Source organism: Canis lupus, chromosome 24, assembly GCF_048164855.1.
Source record: "Canis lupus baileyi chromosome 24, mCanLup2.hap1, whole genome shotgun sequence".
Lineage (NCBI taxonomy): Eukaryota > Metazoa > Chordata > Mammalia > Carnivora > Canidae > Canis > Canis lupus.
The window spans coordinates 32,870,765-32,895,660 of record NC_132861.1 but is presented as its reverse complement, the minus strand read 5'-3'; the positions used below and the strand labels follow the sequence as shown (position 1 = coordinate 32,895,660).

General features: G+C 39.1%; 1 protein-coding gene and 2 long non-coding RNA genes across 4 annotated transcripts in view; 2 read left to right on the top strand and 1 right to left on the bottom strand.

Annotated features, from left to right (window-relative positions):
* LOC140615994 (uncharacterized) overlaps positions 1-871 on the bottom strand; it is a 76,659-nt gene extending 75,788 nt beyond the window's left edge. Inside the window, exon 1 of the long non-coding RNA XR_012016520.1 lies at positions 442-871. This is a non-coding gene — a long non-coding RNA (uncharacterized lncRNA). The remainder of the gene's footprint in view (positions 1-441) is intronic.
* Positions 679-23,724, top strand: BNIP3L (BCL2 interacting protein 3 like). 2 transcript variants are annotated; one of them, XM_072796217.1, is made up of 6 exons: positions 679-884; positions 8,400-8,583; positions 13,488-13,560; positions 18,625-18,728; positions 18,844-18,993; positions 20,932-23,724. In XM_072796217.1, the coding sequence occupies exons 1-6, from the start codon at positions 785-787 to the stop codon at positions 20,978-20,980; spliced, it is 660 nt and encodes a 219-aa protein (XP_072652318.1). In that variant the 5' UTR covers positions 679-784; the 3' UTR covers positions 20,981-23,724. The 2 variants fall into 2 exon arrangements, with proteins under 2 accessions (XP_072652318.1, XP_072652320.1); XM_072796219.1 differs by lacking the exon at positions 679-884 and adding an exon at positions 7,545-7,647.
* On the top strand, positions 8,594-13,470 carry LOC140615997 (uncharacterized). The gene is made up of 2 exons (XR_012016522.1): positions 8,594-9,492; positions 9,701-13,470. It is a non-coding gene; the product is annotated as an uncharacterized lncRNA (long non-coding RNA).
* Positions 23,725-24,896: the final 1,172 nt, after the last annotated feature.

The window sequence follows — 24,896 nt, the reverse complement described above, 5'->3', positions numbered from 1 at the left end:
GTTGGCGATCATAAAGCAGTTTACTGTCACCCAGGTATGGGGAACATGGCTTCCCATGTCAAGCCCCAGAAATAGGCTGATGGAATTCAGGTGGTTATTCTCGTCTGTATGTTTTCCTGGAACTTTCCTTTTTTTTTTTTTTTTAAACAAGGATCACGTGTTACACGTGTAATCTAAAACTTATATAAAAAAAAAATCTTTAACAAGTAAAAATTGTGGCCTGCCTGACACTGTTCCCCGATCAGAGCATTCATGTACCGCCAGCTCTGCTTTAGGTGTAGGACAGGGAGGCGCCGGGGATTTTGCTTCCTTTGTGTCACCAGGATACCTATCACAGAAATGAGTCCTTCTGGACGTGGGAAAAGAAACGCTCCGGGATTGGCTAGGAGACGGCGGAGGAGATGCTGCAGGGGATGTGGGCGCCAACACAGGAGCACCTACCTCCACGCCTCCTCATTACACGCTTCTCCCTAACCTCTATCTCCGTGCCAGCCGCGTTGGTCACTCCCCCAGGCCTGTACAGATGACACGCAAGAACTCATTCCAGGCGCGCGTGTCAGCGCGACTCCCGCGTCTCGGGGTCCCGAGCTCGCCCGGGAACGCCTCCTCCCCGCCCCGCCGCTTGTTGTGTTGTCATCACGTGGCCCGAGCGGGCCCTGACGTCAGAGGCGGGGGAGGGACTGCGCAGGCGCACAAAAGGGGGCGGGGGACTCGGCTTGTTGTGTTGCTGCCCGAGAACCGGAGACGGTCCTGCTGCGGCCGCGGCTCCTCCAGCAGCGCGACGATGTCGTCTCATTTAGTAGAGCAGCCGCCGCCCCCGCACAACAACAACAACAACTGCGAGGAAGGTGAACAGCCTTTGCCCCCGCCAGCCGGGCTCAACAGTGAGTGCTGGGCCGGGGGGGGGGCGGCTCGGGGAAGAGGATGGGGGAGGAGGAGCTGCTCCGGCCGCCGCCGCCGCCGCCAGCTCCGCGCGGGAGGGCGGGGGGGGGGGGGGGCGGGAGGAGAAGGCAGCTCATTGGCCAGCGCTGAGGATGTGCGGGTGACTGACAGCTCCCGTCACCTGTCAGGAGGAGGCGCTCCTGTCTTCCTCGGGCCCTGTCTCCCCTCGGTCCTGGGGTCCCGGTGGGGGCGCTGCTTGGGTTCGAGCCTGAGCGGGCAGGTGGGTGGGAGGGGAAGGGGGGCGAGCCGCTCCCACCTGTGGGGGCCCCCGGGCAGAGCCAATCGGAGCGCCGGGGGGGCGGGCCTCGGGGCGCGCGGAGCGGGGTGGGCGGAGCGGGCGGTGGAGGGGACGTGGGCAGGGATGGGGACGTGCAGCGGGGACGCTGGGGGATGGACGCGGGCGCGGGCCTAGGGAAGGGGGCGGCCGGGGGACGCGCGGGGCTCAGGTGTGCGGCGGGGCTCAGGCCCGGCCGACCCCAGCTCTCCCGCTCGCCCTTCCCCTGGGGCTCGGAACCTGAGCCCTCCTGTCCCCTTCCTTTGTTAACCACAGGCGGGTCAGGAAAATCATTTGGTAATTTGGTGGTCACTTGTATCGCCTTGCGCGGGGGGGGGGGGGGGGGGGTCAGGCGACTCTGCTACTTTTTTTTTTTTTTTTTTTTAGGGTTGGCCCAAGTCAGGTGTTTTTTTTGTTTTGTTTTGTTTTTTGCTTTGTTTTTGAAACGATGGAGTTGTGTGCCCTGGAAACCTTTTGTGAACAGCCTCTTGAACGATCCAAGATAGCATAAATCATGGAATCTGGGGCAGGGAATATTCAGGAACGGGATTAAAACCACACCGATCCCGTCGGGCTCTTGGAAGTTAATATGCAGTATTTGAGTTACGACCAACTCCAGTTGCTTATCATAACATTCTGGTGCTCAGACATCTTGTCCATAAGGTTCTTCCCAGTTGTCTTGAAAGCTCAGTCGTCTGCAAAGATTCTTGCCTAACCTTTCTGTAATTGATCTCCTGAAAGAGGCAGTTGGGACAGTTAGCATATGGCTAGATGAAATCGTTTAAAAATCATTTGGATGCTTAAATAGCATTCAAAGGCATTGCAACCTCCTTCGTAAGAAGGAGGTGTTCCAACATGGCCTAAAAATTATTTTAGAGAAAAGAGTTCCTGTCCCCACAAGATGGGGTTAGAATTTGAGGGGGGTTTTTTGTTATTTTTTTTGTTTAAGATTTTATTTATTTATTCATCAGAGACACAGAGACACTGGCAGAGGGAGAAGCAGGCTCCCTGCAGGGGAACCTGATGCAGGACTTGGTCCCTCCCGAGGACCGGGGGATCACACCCTGAGCTGAAGGCAGAGGCTCAACCACTGAGCCACCCAGAATTTGAGTATTTCAAGATGTTTAAGATTCATTGTTTGTTGCTACTGTACCATCTTTTGATGGATAACTTTCCTAGATGTTGAGTTTTTGAAACTCGAGTGTCTTTTTTATGTTCTGGAATGTAAGGTGTTATTTCCCACAGTAAGGAATAATTTCTGTATCTTCAAACGTTATTTGCTTCATCTGTTAATGTGCAATTAAAACAGTACTTACCCGTTTTTAGCATACTCTTTTAGAAGCATGGAATTTTTTAGAATGGGAAGAGACTTTAGAGGTAGCTTGTCTCTGTTATTTACAGGTAAAGAGAACGAGAGAAAAGTGTGTTGTCCATGTTCACAGCAGGCTAGGATCGAGAGCTGAGATTTTTTTTTTACTTTCAAAAGATCTAGTGTACTTTTCAGGACACGTCAGTAGCTCAGAATCTCCTGGTTACGTGTGTTTCCTATTCCCTCAGTATGTTATTTTACCTAATGTACAGAGGTGATCTGCCTATCTGGCTCTTTTTACTTGAGTAAAAAGTACTGTTTACTTGTACTCACTGTTTTCCTGCAGTACTTACAAGTTAGCTATTTGGTTGGTATGATTACATGATTGCACAGGGAAAAAAAAGGAATTTTAGTTTCCTTTGACCATTTAACAAAAACAGCAACAAATGGGATTTGTTGAGCTGTATGTGATGTTTATCTCTGTGTCTGACAGACCTGTGAAGTATTTGATGTTTTTGGCCAATCAGTTGCTGCTACGTTTATATTAGCTCTTAACAAAAGTGGAAGAACACTCAGTCTCTGTGTGATATCAAAATGTTGCTTTGGGAAATCTAGATAGATATAAAGTATTTTATTTTGGGTAGGGTGAGCTTTGAAAAGTTACTGAAAAGCTTTTAGGCAGTGCCATATTTAATTTCTCCCCTTTAGCCTTTTATTCTGCTTGTTTGTTTGGTTTTTTTTTCCCCCAGTTCATTATACAACAGTGGTTCAAACAAAACAAGAAGCTTTCCTGATTCCTTCAAGTGATTTTTGGGCACTGGGCAAAAAAACTTATTCAGACATCTAATACTACCCAAATTGCTGATAAGTTGAAGTTCTTTGTTGGGTAAAGTTGCACAACTATGAAACACAGGAGATGAACTCATTGTACAGATTATCTGTGGTTTGGGATTTTTCTTCAGTTCAGGAGTCAAAACAGAGTTTTAACAGCAAATTATGGAAATATTTGGAATAGTGAAATATTTTTCTGAGTTTTTAATTTAATTTAATTTAATTTTTTTTTTTTTTTTTTTTTTTTTTAGTTCCCCATTGTAGGGGAACTGTTCACTTTCCTTACAAATCAGTAGACAAATATCTGAACTGGCAAAGTTAAAATGATATTTTTCCAGTTTCCAGTCTTAGTTTTATTCTTGAGAAAGCTATCAAGTTACTTAAGAATATTTATATAGGGCATTAATGCTATATAATCCTGTAGGTAATAAAAAAAAAATCAAGGCAGTAGTAAAATTCTTATTATTTAATGTAGGAAGTACAGACTTTTTTTTCTTTTCTTTTTTCCTTTTTAACACATCTTCAACCATGATTACTTGGCTTCCCCAGTATGGTGAGGAGGCTTTTAAGGCTATGGCATGTGAAACTTCATTGCTTCATGATACTGTTTTGAATACCTAAGTTACTGGGTGTAAGTACCCACTTGTGCAAAATGACCAACTTCTTTTTTTTTTTTTTTTTTTTTTTAAAGAAGAATGTCAGTGACTGTTCTTGGTCTGGATTGGAGCATCAGGTGCTTGAAATAAAATAAAGGCTTTGAGGAAAGAATATAAGACATAATGAAATGTGTTACCCTGGTTAGGAGAAGAGTTACACATGGGACCTTGGAAAGTTGTAGGAAAAAATGAGAGACTTCTTCCTTCTTTCTCTTCCTCTATCCCTCAGCTCTCCCACTCCCCTTCTTGCAAGAGGATTAAACTAGTGATTATAAAACTATACAGAGTATATACAACATACAGTCATGAATATAATGATTACAATTACTGGACCAACCTTCACGATGTGCTATATTACAAAATGTGGAAGTGTGAATCTCTTAGCAATTCTTAAAGACTTAAACTAGAAAATGTCTCATGTATTGTATATATATAGATTCTGGCATAAAAACACTTTTCACTTTGTAAGTCATCTTTTAATGTAACAGGTAGAGGGCACCTGGGTGGCTCCGTGGTTGAATGTCTGCCTTTGGCTCGGGTCATGATCCCGGGGTCATGTGATCAAGTCCCCCATCAGGCTCCCGGTAGGAAGCCTGCTTCTCCCTCTACCTGTTATCTCTGCTTCGCTCTCTGTGTCTCTCATAATAAGTATATTAAAATCTTTAAGGGAGAGGGCACCTGGGTGTCTCAGTGGTTGAGTGTCTGCCTTTGACTCAGGTTGTGATCTCAGGATCCTGTGATCAAGTCCCACATCAAGCTCCCCGTAGGGAGCCTTCTTCTCCCTCTGCCTTTTTGCCTCTCTCTCTATGTTTCTCATGAATAAATAAATAAAATCTTTTAAAATAACATAACAGGAAGAGCCTGCCATTTCTCATTTTAAGCCTAATTATTAGGAAGGAAATTTACTCAGATTTTTTTCTACTCTGTATTGCTTGAACAGCACAATCCTCATATCTTGTCTTGTTTCCTTTCCAAGTAGAAGGGGACTTTGTGAGATTTGATAGAGTTAGAACATTAAGAAATTCTGAAGCTGTAAATTAGGAATGAAGTAGGTAATGAAAAGCATGTGTAGTCCATCTCTTGAGGAAGACAAGTTTCCCCCCACCCCAGTGTAGTCAAAAGATGAAACTTTTAATATATGTGTGAATAACTTTCTCTGCAATAATGTTTATTTCCATAGATGATCTATCTGGAAGAGAATTGTTAGGGGAATTATACCTTTTTAGGTGTCTTTTTTTTTTTTTTAAGATTTTATTTATGTATTCATGAGAGACACAGAGAGAGAGAGACAGAGTCATAGGCAGAGCCAGACTGGATCCTGGGACTCTGGGATCACGACCTGAGCCAAAGGCAGACGCTCAACCACTGAGCCACCCAGGCCTCCCCTTTTTAGGTGTCTTAATGCATATTGTCAAATTATCCTCCATTGAAGACCTGATTGTAGTAACATAATATTAGAAATAGTTTGTGTAATGGTTAACCATTGACATTTGGATAATGGTTAAACTATGGCATATCCTTATGTTGAGTGCAAAGCAATTTAAAAGAATAAAGTACGATAATAAACATTGACATTGAAAGACATTTATAAGTTGTTAGGGAAGAAGCACTTCTTACAGAAAAATATGTATAATACAATTCAATTTTTTGTAAACAGCAAAAAACTGAACTATATTTAATTGAAAAAGCTCTGAAAGTTTACATATGAATCTCTTAAAAGTGGATTTCTTTGGGAGTAGGAATAGGAGATTGAGAGGAAAGGTATTTGTCCTTTACATGGGTTTATTTTCAAGAAACACATTTTTGCAACAAGAAAAATTTCTTTAAAACCAAAGAGTATAATAGCAGGTAATATGTAGCATTTACCATGTACTAGTGACCTTCCTTATTCTTCTCCATGCTGAATTCATTTCAACCTTCTAACAACCTTATGAAGTAGATATAATTATTATCCCCAAGTTACAGACAAGAAAACTGTTAAGGGGTTAAGTAACCTGTCTAGGCTGTAAGTCATAGAGTGGGAGTTGGCCTTCCATCTGTGCTCTTAATCACCGTATTAATATGTGCCAGATTAATATTGTCTGCCTTAAGTAGAAATGGCCTCAATTATGCTGAATGTAAAGCCAGTTACAGAGATCACTTTTACTAAGCTTTTCCAAGTTATGTCTTCTCAAGTCCCTGAGGTGATGATTGCTCATATATTTTTAATGCAGAAAGTAGAATTTGGATACTGGTCTGGAAGTCCTTCAAAAAAGTAAGGTCTGGAAAAGCTGATACTGTTACAGTGGGTTTTCTCTTTGATCAGCTACTCGAACTGAACATGAATAATATTTTTGGGAAGACTGGCTTCCCCAGAGACCCATCAGGGAACTCCTGGTTCCTTAGTTCTTCTACTCAGAGCAGCTCAGGTCTTTTGTTTGTTTTATTTTGCACTTTGGGCCTTTGTACAAGAACGGATTTGTTGGTTTAAAAAGAGCTTGAAAATTCTAGAAAACACTATGAGTACGAAAAAATTGATCATAGACCTCTTTCTTTTTCTGTCTTTCCAGTTAAAATGCTTGTAGAACTCTAAATTTAGGGATGCTTTTGGCATATTTCTTATATACTCCAGGGACACTCCCAAGTTATTTAGTTAAATTACCTTTACTGTTAAAAATCTGTCTTAGCTTTGCTAGTTGAATTTGTTAATCCCTTTTAAGTTCTGTCTTGTGTGTGTCCATTTTTGTGTATAGAATGAGGTCACACAGATGTCCTACAACTGTGTTGTTTGGCAGCACAGTCCCAGAGATTTGGTGGCAGTTATGGGATTGTGACACCCACTGGAACTGCCTTTGAGGGAAAGGAAGGAAAGGGTAACCTCATTTTTATTTAGCAAACACTGTTCTAAGTATTTGACAAATATAAACTTGTTTAACTAGTGGGTAGCTGAATATCTCCTACCTACTGGGCACTTTACCTATGTCCTATGTTTAATCCTCAGAGCAGCTCTGAGAGGTAGAGGTCTGTATTTTTATATCTGTTTAACAAATGAGAATACTGAAGCTCAGACAGGCAGAGAGTAGGTGGTGGAGTCAGATTTCCAGCCAGGTCTCCCTTTGAGCTTTTCCTTTATATGAGGATGATGTTGAGTTCACTTTGGATCTAGAATAGTCTTTACCTCATTGAGAGTGCATTTAGGTTTTGAGCCTCTCTGGGTGGTTTTTCTGATTTACTGGTGGAGGGCTGTTCAGTCACAAAACTCTACACTTCTCTTGAGAGTTTGGAGGAATGGCCCTCCCAAACTGCTCGGTGATATTTTCTAAAACAAAATTTGTTGTAAGGAATGGAAATTATGAAGAAAATCCTCCACTGTCTTTGTTGTGAAGTTGGTCTGGTGGCTACTGTTATCAATTTTTATTAAAATTAAAGCACCTTAATGTGATCAGCAAACTCATTGAGCCAATAAGAAATATTTTCAAGAGCTATCCAAATTACCAGGGCCACATCCCCTTTTCTGTGGCTCCACCCTCTTTGACCGTTGGCCTGAGAAAACCTGTCTCCTGTACAGATGTGAGTTTCTCCCCCCAAACCAACAAGGCTTAATGAAACCTAGGAAATAGGAAGTCGTGGGAGAGAAGAAAGGACAAATCTACAAGGTATGGCTAGTGCATAAGGGAGAGGATAGAAATGAGGTGAGGTATAAAGGAATGGAAGAAGCTAATTTGTGGGATAGAGAGAAAGCTTTTTTCAAAATTTTTAGTGTTATCCCTGGATTTAATTAACAGCATTTAAAAAAATAAATAAATAAAATTAAGAGCATTAATTTTGTGCTGCACATTTGTACACAAATTGAAAATTTTATGATTGAATTTAAGTTCTATAGGAGATTGTCAATTGTGCTAATTAGGACAATTGTTAACTTCTTTAGATATTTTTTTATAAAGTTTCTAAGCCATTGGTTTATTTCATCTGGGGAGGATACAACTAACTAGCTGAAGTAAACTGTGAGAAAAATAGGTATATATTATTTTAAACATATGTTTAAAATATTAAAGATAAGTAATAATAAAGTAACCATTTATTTTTTGAAAAGCACTCTCAAAGTTTTCAGTGATATAAACTAAGCTTTAACTAGAGAGAAAATTGGCTGAAAGGCACATTTCTAAGATCCTCGTTGTAGAGTTCCAGCTTCTTCTAAATTGGTTGATTGCGTGAGCCACTTCAGGAAGAGAAACTATATGTATTTTTAGACTTCTGTTGCTCCTTATTTATTTTCTTCGGAATACTCTTGGATTTGCTTTGAGGCGAGACAGAACTCTTATCAGAATTCACCACATTCGCATCTGTGTGCACATGACAGAGTTTGGTTCTGCTGTGGTTAACTTAAGCTATCTGACTTGTCCAACAGGTTCCTGGGTGGAGCTACCCATGAACAGCAGCAATGGCAATGATAATGGCAATGGGAAAAATGGGGGGCTAGAACATGTACCTTCCTCATCCTCTATCCACAATGGAGACATGGAGAAGATTCTTTTGGATGCACAGCATGAATCAGGACAGAGTAGTTCAAGAGCCAGTTCTCACTGTGACAGGTAAGTGAGATCCATACAGATGGGTTATAAGGTTAATTCTCACCAAAAAAAATAAATCTGGTTTCATTCTCATTTGACAAAATAGGACTCCTGGGACTCCCGGGTGGCTCAGTGGTTGAGTGTCTGCCTTCCGCCCAGGGCGTGATCCTGGAGACCCAGGATCGAGTCCCACGTCGGGCTCCCTGCATGGAGCCTACTTCTCCCTCTGCCTGTGTCTCTGCCTCTCTCTCTCTGTGTCTCTTATGAATAAATAAATAAAATCTTTTTTTAAAAAAAGGACTCTTGATTTACTGCAGCATGTATATTTAAATCAGATAGCTAATTGGCAAATATTTGAGTGCCTGGTGTTTTTCCCTAGATTAAATCAATTTCCTTATTCAGATTGTATCATTTTTTGATGTTTATCAGTTTAAAAGTCAATGGCATAAATGTTTACTTGTAGAATTAACAAACTTTCTCCAATTTTCCTTTGTGACCCTGTTTCACAGATGACATTCTGTCAGTTATCTCTTATGTTTCTGTCCCCCCTTCCAGACGATGAGGCTCCAAAAGGCATGTTGCATCTCTTGTGTACCCTTGACAGTCATGGTACTGGTGTGTAGCAGACCCTCAGTAACATGTTTGAGTCGTAGGAACTGGTGGTTGATTCAAGTTACAGCAGTATTTGTATGGTGTATGCAGACCACACAAGGTCTGTAAAGATAGCTAATTTGGAAGACCATCCTGTTTCTTCAGCGGAACCTTATTTTCAGACCTCATTTTTCTACTTTTGACTTGGGGAAAGTAATTCCATTGATGAAGGGCTGCTTTTGGTGAAAGAGTAAGGATACAGTGATATGTATGAGTGGAATAAAACCGAATTGCTCATTTGTTTTTCAGTGTAAGCTTTGTTTTTTTCTTGAGGGATAGGTGTTATTTTTTTTTTTAATTTTATTTATTTATTTATGATATTCACACAGAGAGAGAGAGAGAGAGAGGCAGAGACATAGGCAGAGGGAGAAGCAGGCTCCATGCACTGGGAGCCCGACGTGGGATTCGATCCCAGGTCTCCAGGATCGCGCCCTGGGCCAAAGGCAGGCGCTAAACCGCTGCGCCACCCAGGGATCCCGAGGGATAGGTGTTAAATACATGGTGGTATACCTGACACCACTTAGTCTGATGACAGCCATACTGTTAGCACTATGGGATAAAGGATGATCTGGTTAATTAAGAGTTAACTGACATTAGTCATGTAGAAAATGCAGATGCATAAGGAAAAAGACTAAGGAAACACTTAAAAATGTATACTAAAAATAAAAGTGATTATCCCTAAGAGATGGAATTATGGATATTTTTCTTCTGAATATTTTTGTACTTTGTAAAAATTGCATATATAGCATATTTTATTTGTCAGAATAAATTTAAAAAGAGAAACAGAAGTTCGGTCATGTCTGAAGTTCCTGGATATCTTATAATCCAGTGATGTTACCAAGGAAGCAGAGGATTGGTTTGCTGGCTCTAGCACACTGTGCACCCCCGCCACCCCATCTCATCCCTGCCTTTGTCCCTGTGCTTCTTAGTAGCCTGGGATGGCTCTTGTTCTAAGCAGAAGCAGAGCAGATGGCTCTTTGCTGAACAGCTTGCCATTGATTCCAGTTGCAACAGCATTCGTCTGTCTTTCAGAATGAAGTTTATATTATATTACATTTATATTTTGGGACTTGTAATAGGTTTCTGAAGTTTTCTGCTTGTTCTAGGCCTCTTTATGAGGCTCTTACTATGCATTCAAGTACAAGACCCTTGAGCATTGGTATCAGTGTGTCTCTTAACCTGTTGTTCACTTGCTGTTGTCATTGAGCAGAGAAAAAGTCACCTGCTTGCTTTTCTGGTCGTCTCATTTCATTCCTGGTTAGTAGTTATACTTGTGATCAAATACGAATTTACCTTCCCGTGACCACATTTAAGTTAGGTTTCTAAACACCTGAAGCGAGGCGTGGCATGTGCTTTTGAAAATTTTCCTGTCCCTCACTTTATGTATGTTTAGGATCTGGGTTCCTGGTCATTTTTCAGAGAGGGCCTGTGACTCCAACTCAGTAATACTCTCCTATGCTAACACATCTTAACATTTTAAAATGTCTTCAAAATTCATATCATTTGGATGGGCTTGCATCTCCATATCTGAAGTCGCTGAGAAATGTTTTTTGTAGGTGGAAACATTTTTAGGATTGTTGGATATTCATCCCAAGGCTAGTTTATATATACAGTGACCCTTGAATGACATGGGTCTGACCTGCACAGCCATGTGGATTGTTTTCCATAAAGCACAGTATTTTATGGTAAATGTCGTTTCTTTCCCTTAAGGGTTTTTTTTTTACATTTTTTTCCTTTAGCCTACTTTATTGTAGGAATGCATACAAGATATGTGTAAATTGACTGTTATCTGTCAGGCTTCTTGTCAAAAGTAGTAGGTTATTAGTAATTAAGGTTTGGGGGAGTCAGAAGTTGTACACAGATTTTTGACTGTGCAGGGTAGGGTTGGCACCCTGCATTGTTCAAGGGTCAAACTTATTTTCAATTTAAAAATTATTCCAGAGGTATATTTCCATCATATCCCCTTTGTGTTTTGTTTTGCATTTTACCCTATTGCAGGAGTTCTCAGCCTACACACTAGATACACCCAGGGAGCTTTTAAAAATACCAGCGCACAGGCCACATCCCTAGAGATTCTTAGTCTGTTGTCAGGGGTGGGGTAGAGGCATTAGGATATTTTAAAAGCTCCCTGGCTAATTCTAACATGAGCCAGGGTTGAAACTCTAATGCATTCCCAGTTGTTAGAAGTAGTAAACCGTTTACCAGTGAAATGTTTAGTATTTCTCTGAGTGAGATTGGTGCCAGTGATAAATAAGAATATAGAAGTAGAGCAGTGCATCTGTAGGGTTCTTGACCATGTCATTCTGCTGCCCTGACCTGCTCCTGACTATGTGAGGCTGGCCCTTAACTTGATCTCTGGCTGTGAACGAAACAGTGATACATGAGCATAACGACCGTAAACTGAGGACAAGAGTGCCTCCTTCCACGTGGTTCCTGTACTCTCGCCTGAGATTTCTACCTCAAGAAAAAATTTTCTGAATATGCTAACGTATTTATATGATACAGAACCAGCTTCTCTCTTTTGCTATCCCGATTTGGGGCTCTTGTATGTCAGTTAGAATAGTCTGAGGCTCCTAGGCCGAATCAGTCTGACACATTTTGGATGATCTTATTTATTTTGGAGTCTGTCTCTACATCATCTCTATATGTTAACATTGTACACGTACTCTTGATAGCTTTAACAGATAACATCTACTCCTTTAAACCAGTTAAGCCTGGAGCATTTTCATCCTTCCTTTGGTCTTAGATTTTGGCAGGGTGGGGTGTGTAGTGGAAAATCTAGTTACCTACTGTGATTACACAAGAAATCATTAATAACATTAAACATAGAACTTAGCATGTTGTATTCATCTATCACATCAAGTGTATTTCGGAGCATGTGTTCTTATCTAAAAGTTTATCTGTAAGTTATCACTTCTGGGAATATATCCTATACTTTTCATTGAAGGTCTTGTATTCATATATGAGCTTATATAATAACTGAAATATTTCAAAGCAGATATTTCTGAAATAAGTAGAATAGTGGTTCTGGTCTCCAGTACTCCATTACATTCCTAAAAATTACTAGGACCCCCAAAGATCTTTTGTTTATGTGGTTATTTTGATATTTAACTATACTAGAAACTAAACAAAATTTAAAAATACGATTCATTCAACAGTAATGAACCCATTACATTTCAGTATAAGTAACTTTTTGAAATGAAAAATAACCTTTTCATAACCAAAAAAAAAAAAAATTGAACTGGCAGCATTATTTTACATTTTTACAAATCTCTCTATCTAACTTAATAAATAACAGCTAGATTCTCATTTGCTTTTGCATTCAGTCTGTAATGATAAAACACATGTAGCCTTTGGAAAATTTCACTGTACATAGAATAAGAATGACAGATATGACAATAAGAATGAAAAAGGCAAATAAATCATAATAGTATCATGAAAACAGTTTAACCATGAAGACCCTTTGAAAGAGTGTTGGGGGAAGGTGTTTGAGAATATGTGATCGCAGGTTGACCCTGGAGCTGGACTTGGGCAATTAGAGGCTCCCCATCCCCTCCTTTGTCCTTGGAATGTGCGTTCCACTCCCTTCCCTGCTCCCAGAAGCTGCCTCAAGAATACAGGTTTGAGACAGAAATGTGGTGTTGAGACTTTTTGAATGGTATATGTGACTAAACTCAATTAAGGCCTTTCTATAAACTTCTAAGATTTGGCAGGCTTGTGTGGTCTGCTCACCTTAATGTCACTCCAAGACAAGCCTTGTCTATAAGTTCCCTTGCTCTTTAAAGCTGCCACCTACCACCCTGGAATGGTCTGCCTCTTTCCCTCTCATTGTGCCCTCATAAAGGGGCCGGTTTCAGATTATACTCAGAAAGCTCAGGAGGCTGGCAACCAGCTGGACTCTCAGGAAAACTGCTTTCACATTTTAAGACTCACTGATGATGAATTATTTAATGATGAAAGAACTTTGAGGAAAAAAAAAAAAAAACCCAACTAGGTTTCTGAATTTGAAGATCATTGTACCTTTATTGGAAAAAGAGTAAAAATAAGAAAATTTATCCTTGCAAAGGAATTTATCACCATCGTAAAATTCCAGAACATTTTGGGAATAAGAGTGCTCAATTTCATTTTTTCTTTAGGGTCAAGATAATACTTTTTGATTTGCTGCTTTTTCAAAGGCATACTACTGTAACTTTCAATTTTCTAATTTCCAGTGGAGGTTAATTTACTTGACAAAATGAGAATTAAAACTAATGGTTAAATTCTTTGTCTTCTAGCCCTTCCCCACAAGAAGATGGGCAGATTATGTTTGATGTGGAGATGCACACCAGCAGGGACCATAGCTCTCAGGTATGTGTGTGCACACACAGATGGTGTGTGTATGTGCGCGCACATGCAGATGGGGTGTCTGTGCTTGTTTTTCTAATGTACACTAGATAATTAGGAAAAGAGTGAGCTTCTAAATCAGTATGTTTTACTAAAGTAAAGAATAAGAAGACTTTAAAAAGTAGTTTGAAGCTGTTTTCAGTTTCTGATTGTGGAATTTACTTAGGATGATACAGCCCTTATTGTACTCCTTTACGCCTGAGAGGTTAGGGCCCTATCACTCTAAAAGAATTGGAAAATTCTTGTCTATAATATTTCATTCCAGTATCCCAGGCTAGTTTCTTGAATTTATAAATAGCTGAACAGATATTTTATTTAAGCTCACAAGATGAATGAAAAGGAAAGTTGTAGAACCCGGCATGAAAACTTTCTATGCATCTGAAATCAAAACAGTGACTTGAGACAAATTTCAACAGCTAGAGATAAAATTCATCTAAATTTTACAGGGTTCCTTAAAGAAGATAAATGTAGCTTACTAGGAGTTGACATTGTTAATAAAATGGATGGATAATAGTATTAAAAGCCTACAATGATTAATATTCTGAAATTTATGATAAGTAAGTACTTGTAGTTAACTATTTATTTTAAAGATTTTATTTATTTATTCGTGAGAGACACAGAGAGAGAGAGAGAGAGAGGGGCAGAGACACAGGCAGAGGGAGAAGCAGGCTCCATGCGGGGAGCCCGACGTGGGACTTGATTCCACGTCTCCAGGATCACGCCCTGGGCTGAAGGCAGATGCTTAACCCCTGAGCCACCCAGGCGTCCCTGTAGTTAACAATTTAGAATGCTCATGGCCAGCCCTTGACTTTAGTGATGTGTCAGCTCACCTAAAAGTGCCAGAGTGCAAATTCATGAGGACAAGAACCAGTGCCTTTTTCTACCGAGTTCATGTGCTAGCAGAGTATTTGTTAAAGGAGTGTTTAAATGCATTCGGACAGAAACTTTGTTCTGTGGGATTTGCTCTATACAATGTCCTGTTCTGCCTTCGCACTAGAAATATTGTGCATAATATTTTGGGTCCACCCAGTATTTTTTCTGTTTCATGGGGCTGCACAGTTCCTCCCTGCTTTTCCCATATTCTACTTATACTGTTCTCTGAAACCTAGAAAATCTACAGATTGAATATAAATTTATTTAATGATGAGCTTTGTATCATAGAGGAGGCTCACATGTAGGGAGATGTTCTGACTGCTGTTGAATTGCTGACTAATGTATGTCGGTTTTGCCATGTGCATAAGCTGTAACTAGTGAAGAAGAAAATACATAGTTTCCATGGCAAAAGTGTACTAAGGAATTCCAGGGAAGAGAAATGAAATTAATTCTTTGTTATAGTCTTCCCTTAGGAAGATGTCCTCAATTCATACTGCCCTTTGTACACACAAGTTGAAAATCTAAATTAGCATTCTTTTGAATGTGTTTTGAGGAACAATTTGCTTAATGGGAAGCTCCTCCATGTGATAGTTCTGAAGTCAAGTTAAGTGGAAATAATACAGTCCCTGGGCTCCTTCACCCTGCTCCCCCTGTCCTGCCAGTAGCTACAGCACATAGGACATTAAAGGCTCTGACAGTCTCTGTAGTAGAATAATCTGTTTAGTATATGCGCTGCCGAAGTGAGCACTGGAATAATCTGTTTAAACCAAGTGTTGCCCAAGCTTATTTGATCTTAGACCTCCCTCCCTTTCCACACATACTTTTTCCCCTAACAACCTAATGGAATACTTTGATAAGTGCTATCCTGATTCATGGAGTGGCAGTGAACAATTAGCCTTAACTGATGATTGAATTTAAATGGAATCGTAGAGCTGACTGCATCCATCCTAGAATTCCAAAAGAATTTGTGAAATTCAGGAGAGAAAATGTAAAATGTTTGGCTTCCATGTTGGATTATGGTCATATTGCTAGTGTGGTCCCAATTCAGAAACCGGTACCTAAAGGAACGTTAGTTATCATCAACGTTGTTGGTAAGCGATATTAACAAAGCAGTCCATTTAAACAGTTAAGTCTTTGGGAAAGCAGTCTTAAGTCCTTTAAGAAAAATATGTTTTTTTAGAGTAAGACTTTTAATAAGAGAGAAATCCATAGTGTGATTTATTTAAACTTTCAAAAAGGGCTTCTCCCTCTGCCTGTGTCTCTGCCTCTCTGTCTGTGTCTCTCATGAATAAATAAATAAATCTATAAAAATAAATAAATAAAAATAAATAAAATAAAAATTAACATTAGGGTTTGGGAGAGTGGATATTTTTCTTAAATGAGAAGCAAATTTAGGATTACCAAACAGAAGCATTTACCACAGGACTCTGTCATGGGACTTATTCTTACCGAACATTTTTACATATGTCTATACAAGGAATGTAGGACATTTTCAGCCTTTTCTGAGAGAAGGAAGGAAAGACACTAATATATATTAGATATATTTTAGATGCTAAATTTATTTTTAAAAAAGATTTTTCCCACTTTCAGTGTTTTCAGTCTAGTGAAAGAGATGATATTAGCTCCAAGAACAAATAGGAGAAGTGGGGCTTTGTCTTCATTTAATTACTAATCTGAGATCACAAGGCCAGTGGATGATAGAGCCAGGATCGAAACCAGGGCTGTCTGAGCCTGTAGCCCCTGTGCCATGTACTAAAATAAGTTGGTGCACGGGATTGATTTCAGGAGAGCTCCCAAGGTCATGAGAATGAACTAAGATGTTCCTGGTGAGTTACAGTATGAGGAAGCCTAAGGTGTAATACATTTAGGAAAGGGTCATTCAGACTATACTTTTATGACCATAGTCCTCAGGAGCCTCCGTTTTAAGGCACCAAATAGACTTCGGAGGTCTCTTGAAGTCATTTTTGCAGTGTGTTTCTGGGACTGAAGAGGCCAACACAGTGTTGGATATCACTGTCACTGATACAGACTGAAAATGACCTACCGTTTTCCCCTTGTAAAACTGGGGTTTATCTGTCCATGGACCCTATTCTGTGCATAGCCACACATAGAGACCTAGAGAACTTGACGTGGACCAGGGAAGGAAAATGTAAGTGCTTTGAAGGTAGGGGACAGAGAACAGGCTAAAGTGATCAGACTCTTTAGATGTAGGTGTAGAGAAAGGGTTATTGATTTAATTAAAAGCATGAATCTTATTTAATTAGATTAAGTGCATTTTTACCATATTAAGTGCATTTTTCTCAGGATTGGAAGGTAATTTAAAACTTGAAACTGGTAAATTTAAGATTAATGGAAGCACACAGCAGTAGTAAATGAGGATATAGCGTAGGATTCTTGGTTCTGAAGGTAAGCATTCTAAACTGATTTGGGGAATTTTTTACTAGTAGTCCAAAGATAACTTTGCTTCACTCAACTGAGAGAAAGTGACATTGTCTTAAAAAAAAATTAGAACATAAAATCTTATTACATTTTCATCCTCTTGGAAAATAGGAAATATTAACTTGTTCACAATTTTAAACCTCGGTCTTTGAGCAGTTTTGAGGAGAGGCATGTGAGGCCAGAGTTGGAAACTAAGCAGAAGTGACATGTAGTGTGATGAATATAGTTAGATATTGTGTGTACACAAACTGATCTATAAGTAAATTTTAACAACCTATTGTTTTTTATTTAGGATGTTTTCAGATGTAATCCACAAAGAGCCAACTCATGATTCTGAGTAATCTCAATACCCAATGGAAAAAGCTTAATCCTAAAGGCTACATTGTGTCATTCAGTGGAATTTGCCAAGTCTGACAGAACTAAATAAGAATGATACTACCAGAGTAGCAAAAATCCACAGGGATTTTACTTTCGGTTTGATAGTCTCTAGATACAGAGTAGCCCCTTTTACTCTCTGAACTGCCTTCCTGGGGCACCTAGCTCATAGAGAACTAGCCCTGTCAAAAAGAATCACATGGCTGTATCAAGCCCTGCATTTCATAGTTATCTATGGAAAAGAGTGAAACCTTTGGTCAAAGAAGGAATCCTATTCAAACAAAGTAACAGATCAAAACAATTCTTAGCTTTGAGATCCTTGGGTTTGAGGTCCTAGCATCACATTCCTTAAAGCTGAGTGAATATTGCTGTTATTTTTTAGAAACACCTCATTCCTGTGGGTTCTCGTAAAAGAGAAGCTATTATTGGGAATTTTGCTTGTTCTCACCCTGAAACTGTAGGTTATCATTAGCAAGAATAAGGACCTCTTTGTCATTTATCTGATGTAAAAAATGTCAAATTCTAAGTCAGTATAAAGTAAATGATTCCAAAAATTTTTAGCTTAAGTAGTTTTGAATAAACTTTGGGAAATGTTTAGATAGTGATTTGCCTAAAGAATATAATCTCCTTCCAGGCAGTAAAACAACGCTTAGGAGTTGGGTGCTCTTGAGACGGTTTGCCCAGGTTTAAATATTGGCCCTGTCTCTTACTATTTACTGAACCTCAGGCACTTACTGAATTTCTCTTCATTTCCTCATCTGTAAAATGGAATATTAACAATTTTCATTTTTATAGTGTTGTTGCAGGTAAAAATTAATGCATGTTCGGTGCTTAGAATGATGCTTGTCTCTTGATGAATGATTAATAAATACTATTATTATTTATTACCCCATCATATCTCCTACTTTTCTTATCACTTTATATTGGTTAGCATGTACTTTTGGAGATTTTTTTGTTTTTTAATGAAAAATTTTAAGTGCAAACAAAAGTAAAGAGACTGTTGGCAGAGGGCCTCTGTGTAAGCATCACCCAGATGCAACAGTTATTAATACTCTCCACATTTTAGTTACCATTGCAGCCCAAATACACATTTTTTAGGTTCACATCCTTTGCTTAGATAGAACAACAATGAAGCCCACTCAGGTTCCTTTTAAGATAGTGAACGCCCTGATCACAAATCCTTTGGTCAGCCTTTTTAGAAAACTGGCGTGTTTCTTACATAAACATTGCTGACACACAGCCTTAGGGTTTTCCTACATTTTCTGTCTAGATTTGTCTTTAGTAGTAGGAACAGTTGGTCTTCCTTTTTTTCTTTTTTAAAGTTGTAATTCTTCTTTGCAGTCAGAAGAAGAAGCTGCAGAAGGAGAGAAAGAGGTTGATGCTTTGAAGAAAAGTGTAGACTGGGTGTCCGACTGGTCCAGTAGACCTGAAAACATTCCACCTAAGTAAGTCCTTGCACATGTCTCCTCGGTGAACACTCATAGGCTGTCGACCTGCTTGGTCCCAGGAAGTTCTCAGCAAGTGCAATTCTGACCTCTTCCTTTGCCTTTCTTCCCCCAGGGAGTTCCACTTCAGACATCCCAAACGCTCCGTCTCTTTAAGCATGAGGAAAAGTGGGGCCATGAAGAAAGGGGGTATTTTCTCCGCAGAATTCCTTAAGGTGTTCATTCCGTCTCTCTTCCTCTCTCATGTTTTGGCTTTGGGGCTAGGGTAAGTACTGGTGGCCTCCTGACGGGTTTTTCTTTCCTTTCATTCCCCTGTTCTGTTTCCACATGTAAGGGATATGCATGAAACAGTTTGTATTGTTTTGCTTTTAATGTTTTAGTGCAAATAGGGAGAGCTTAAAAGAGTTGTTGAAGCTGATACACTGTTGTTATACTGGTAAGCATTTTTAACAGTGGAGTTTGATTTTTCTTATTTGAAAATAAGTTGTTCAGATTAATCCTCTCAGTGATCATCATTAGGTGGGCTCTTCCATGCTTGATTTTTTCCTTTTGTGTTTTATTCTTGTTTATAATTACTCAAGATTAGCTAAGTTTTATTTTTATTTATTTTTTTCTTTTTTCTTTTTTCTTTAAATTCGATTTAGTTAACATATAGTGTATTATTGGTTTCAGGGGTAGAATTTAGTGATTCATCAGGATTAACTAAATTTTTTCTCTAATACACTTTTTAAAATATTTTATTTATTTATTCATGAGAGACACAGAGAGAGAAGCAGAAACGTAGGCAGAAGGAGAAGCAGGCTTCTCACAGGGAGCTCAATGTGAGACTCAATCCCAGACCCCAGGATCATGCTGTGAGCTGAAGGTGGACACTCAATGGCTGAGCCACCCAGGCATCCCAAGATTAGCTAAGTTTTAAAGTAAACAAACCTTTAAGTATATAAATTTGAGGTTGATTAGAATATTTTTCCCCCAGATGGGAAAATACACCGTTTTATTGAATAGTCTTTGAGTGAAACTGGTAGGTTAGTTTGGGATCCTGTTTTTTTTCTTTGTAGCATTTTCATTTATTCTTCTAAAGGTGACCCCACATTTACCTGTAACTGATGAATTTTTCTGGCATGTCTTTTAAATTCTTTTTTCTCTTGATGGAACAATTGAGGAAACCCATTTTTATAAGATTTTAGGAGTTAAATACTAGGTGTTATTTTTTTTTAAAGACTGTAAGCATGTGCAAAGAGTCATTTTCTCTATATAATATGCGAAAGCTATGTGACCCCTTACTTCCCCTGTAGAGAGCTCAGCATATGGGAGAGAGATTTATAGTCATAAATGTGGAAACATACACATGACTTTCCCATAGACTCCTTTTGTCTTTCTGGGTACTTGATCTATTTTTGTGATGGTGAAGGCTGTGATCACAAACAGCAGAGTGGATGGAAGGGGTTTGTAGAGGCAGGGAGCGTGTGAGTATTGAATGGGGTTGGTGTGAGGGCAGGCAGGGGGAGGAGTTTAAATGCCCCTTAAGTATTGACTGCAGGTAGTTCATTTGCCCTCAAGGACTTGCTTTTTGTACCTCGAGTATCTTTTCCTTTCATGAGTCTTCAGATCTTCTCCCTTGCTGGAATAAGTATTGTTATAGATGAATGTAGAAAAAAAGGATTTGAGAAGGTTGGTTTTAATGACACTGGGTGTGAGACTAGCTTCCTATTTGCTTTACCTTTCCTTCTGTGTATGTTATTTAAGAAAAATACTTGCGTGGCATGGAAGAGTAATACTAGGCCTTCATCCTAAAGAGTTAAATGGTTAGTTAAGAGCCTACTATAAAGCACTGGCAGCTTTGTAATTTGTCATGTTACTGTATTTTGTATGTGAAATATCAGTAGAATTTTCTGCCCACTCTAAGGGAGCATCTCAAAGGAAGTTGGCTGTGCTTTGTTCTTTGGAGGGATGTGTTCTCTCTGGTTTTACTTTGTCTGATCACTGCTCCTATACTGTCCAGTCCTGCCTAATGAGTAAACATAATTACATGAAACCAGTTTGGCTGGCTGGTGACTTGTTTTAAGTAAGTCAGCAGTGATTTCAGGGTGTTAGGGAACTGTGCGCATATACCTTTAGAGTTGTTAGGTACAGTTCAGCCTGCGGACATCTGGTATGCAGCCGTTGAAACCAATGAGACACGTTGCACTCTGTTTCCTTTCAGCATCTATATTGGAAAGCGACTGAGCACACCTTCTGCCAGCACCTACTGAAGGAAAGGAAAGAACAGCCCCGGAAAAGCGTGTGACCTGTGAAGTGGTGTATTGTCACAGTAGTTTATTTGAACTTGAGACCATTGTAAGCATGACCCAACCTACCACCCTATTTTTACATATCCAAGTTCCAGTAACTCTCCAATCCAGTATTTTATTCAAACTCTGTTGAGGCATTTTACTAACCTCATTCCCTTTTTGGCCTGTAAGACACTTTAGAATTTCCTAACAGAGTTTACTGTTATTTAGAAATTTGCAAGGGCTTCTTTTCCGCAAATGCCACCAGCAGATTATAATTTTGTCAACAATGCTATTGTCTCCTTTTAGTGCCACCAGACTTAGACCTGCATCGTTCATGGTATAAATTTTACTCTTGCAAGATGACTACCATCTCTCTTTTAAAATGAGATAAGGTTAGCAAATGATAGAACAGCTTTCTCATTACTGTTTTTTTTTTTTTCCAAGACAAAGCAAGCTTCCCTAAGCTTGAATTTATAGTTGTTTAAAAAGAAAACAAACAAACAAAATAAGACACAAGAAAAAAAAATATCCTGGGCAATAAAAAATTATTTTAAACAAGCTTTGGAGCCACTTTTTGTCTAAACAGCCTCCTAATGGCGCCTTTTAATTTATAGGAGGCGGGCTACATAAGTGATGGGTATGAAGTAGAATAAGAACTAAACTACATCAGCAGATTTTAATTCTAGTATGTTGTAATGCTGTCTTTTCTATGGTGTAAAATCTTTATTTCTCCTAAGGAACCGTCTCAGGCCTAGAAACATATGAAATTGCTTTGGGTATTTGTGTGTGTTTGTATTTTTACGTTCATATTAGCTTTAGCTGCATGTGAATTTTTCATGACTTTAAGTTTTGTTTTTTTGTTTTAATTCTTAAGAAGGGGCTTTGGAATGAGTTCCAATTTGTGGTATAAATACAGGCTTCTTGTTTTAGGAAGCCCCGCTTATACTCTGAAGCCTTTAAACTCTGAAGATAATTGTTTCAGAGTGATTCCAAGCCCTTATGCAACTTTGAAAAACAGACTTGGGTTGTGGGAACAGTTGACAAAGTTCTAAAAAGATGCCATTTATTTTCTTTGGATTGCTCCCTTTTTAATGTTTACCTGCACAAGCTTCCCAAGGTGGTGCCCGCAACCGTGCGGGCACCGGTCATGTTCTCCGGGGCCGTCTGATCAGTCGTGTTCGACTCCTGCAGTTCCAGAGTGCTCGGCAGCTTCCTTCAATAATAGACTGTTTCTGTTTTGTTTGTTCATTTCTAAAATGTGAAGCTTTAGGACCAAACTGTTAGAAAACAGCAGGATTACCAGTTATTCTAAGTAGATTTGGTGGATTTTGGAACACCTAGCATGGCTCTGAAGGGGATACTATTATATGTTTTATATATAAATAATTACTGTTTATGATATAGACATTACTATTGACTAGAGAACCATTGTTAATTTTAAAACTGGCCATCTATTCATTAAATAAAGCACATCAGATATGCCTTGGATAAGAACACTGGCAACCAGCTTTGCCAGTTTGCAGAAACTAACTCTGTTGTCTTTCACATCAAGTTTTGTAAAATGGATGTGTTATAGTGAAAAATAATCTACAGGTTAAACAAAAAATTTAATTTCTGACTATCTTTTTTCAAGAATATAGCTGGTTATCTTTAAGAAAGATGATATATCCAAAATAGTTTTCTGAATTATTTTATGTTTTCTTTCTAGTACTTGATGTCTAAATGATTTTAGATATCTTTTTATTATATCTTGTTTCTATCTTATTCTCAAACCTGGTAACACTTGATTTGCCTTCTGTAATCTATTTATTTCAAGTGTTCATATTTGGATTTCTTTGGAAAGAAAGTGAATCTGATGGCCCGCTGATTTTGAAAAGCCTGAGTAAAATTGGAAAGGCTGATAAAGTTGAAAGAACTAAACTGTTAAACTGCTAAATATGCAACTAGTATTACAGTTGGTATCCTGGGAGGGAAAAGTTAAATTAACCTTAAAAATAAGAGCAACTTTTTTTACTGGCAACACATTGCCCTCTTTTGAACTACAGTAGCAATTCTATTAGTATGGTTGAACTTGGGTATATTTATGATTTTTTTTTCAACATTGAAAATAAATTTAGTTCTTCCCTTTTTCTTAAAATATCTGTGAAATTTTGGACTATTACTTAAAACATGAGTACATGATCACAGTAAAACTTCTCCTAAGATGAAATCATGCAGTATTTATTGATAGCCCTAACATATGGAATACATGTTTATGCTCCTACCCAGATTTGTGTTGAACAGAAACAGATTGCATGATTGGAAAGGAGACTTCAACAATTAATAGTTGACATTTTAAGATTAATGTTTTAAAGCTTTACACCTGTTTACAATTTGGGGGACGAAAAGGCAGGCTTCATTTTTCTTGATTGATGAAAACTGGCTAAAAATATTTGTAAATAAAATCATGAGCAAAACTGCACAAACTTGCACATTGAAAAGTGCAACAAGTTATTTTGCAGTAAAAGTATTTACTATTCTAAAAAAGTGAAAATTGAAGACTTAGCCAGTCGGATGCATTTCTAAATGAACCAGTTGTTGAAATTATTGGAATTAACTGAGCCAAAGTGATTATGCATTCTTCATCTATTTAGTTAGCACTTTGTATCATTATATACAGTTTACAAGACATGTATAACTTGTAGCTATAAACATTTTGTGCCATTAAAGCTCTCACAAAACTTTTTCTGTCAGCATCTTTTTATGTCACGTGCGTTGCGTGGGAGTTTAGGGATGAGGCCTCACCTGCCCACACAGAAGTTTTCCATTACTAAGTTCCTCAAATACATGAGGGCCTATCAGTGTGCCAAGTGCATGGCAGTGAATCCTATTCCTGACTCCCAAGTTCCCTGCTTGCAGAGAAACCGTCACTATACCATATTAATCATTTATCGGAGAAGCGTGTGTGAAATATGATGGGGCCACATTATTTAGAACTTTTGTTCTGCCAAATGGCATCAGGATATTTTTCACAGAAGAGGTGATATATTGAAAGGTGAGTAAGTGTCCAACAAGTGCAAAAGGGGATCAAGAGTGTGCCTGTAAGGAAATGGCAGAAACCGGCACATGAAAAATATATTCTGGAAAGAACAGGAAGGTCATTGTGGCTGGAAAATAGGAGGGTAGAGAGGAAATTGAAGGTATAGTTTAGTGTTGAACCAAGGTGAGATTTATATGCTCCTCTGGAAGTTGATCATGTATCATACAGTTAGCAAGATACCTTGGAAGGTTTAAATGCAGGAAAGTGACTGAGGACTGAAGTTTTGGATGGTCCTGAAAGAGGGAGGAGAGGAGTACCTGAAGCAAGATCGGTTGATGGTCTAGGTAAGGAATAGGGCCTGCCCTAGGGTTAAGCCCAGGGCTGGGAAAGGGGGGCCAGGGTGGATATGAATATCTGAGGAAAAAACCCAAGTAAGTGGTAAGATGATTTAGAGAGGAAGAAGGCATGTGTATCCCCCCCACCTGCCCCCACTTTTTTTTTTCCACTAGGTATCTATTGATGCTATTAACTGAGAAATGGAGGAAAGGAGGAATGGAGTGGTGGGGGGAGAGAAAGATGACTTCAATTTTGAATACACTGAACCCGGTTGGAACCTAACAAGTAGACACTATTTATATAGCACTAGAACGCAGGAGAAAGGTCTGGAATGGAAATACATGGAGACACACTTGCATGTGTATTATATTCAATTTGAAGATTTGACCAAGAGGAAAGGAGAAAGCAGTGAAGTCCATCCAGCTTTTGAAGATTGAGCAGAAGAGAAACTTAAACAGGTGAGTGATGTAAATAGTTTGATAGGAAGAACCCCACCCCCACCCCCCACCCCCGCCCTGCCCAAAAGGAAAAGAGGTGACC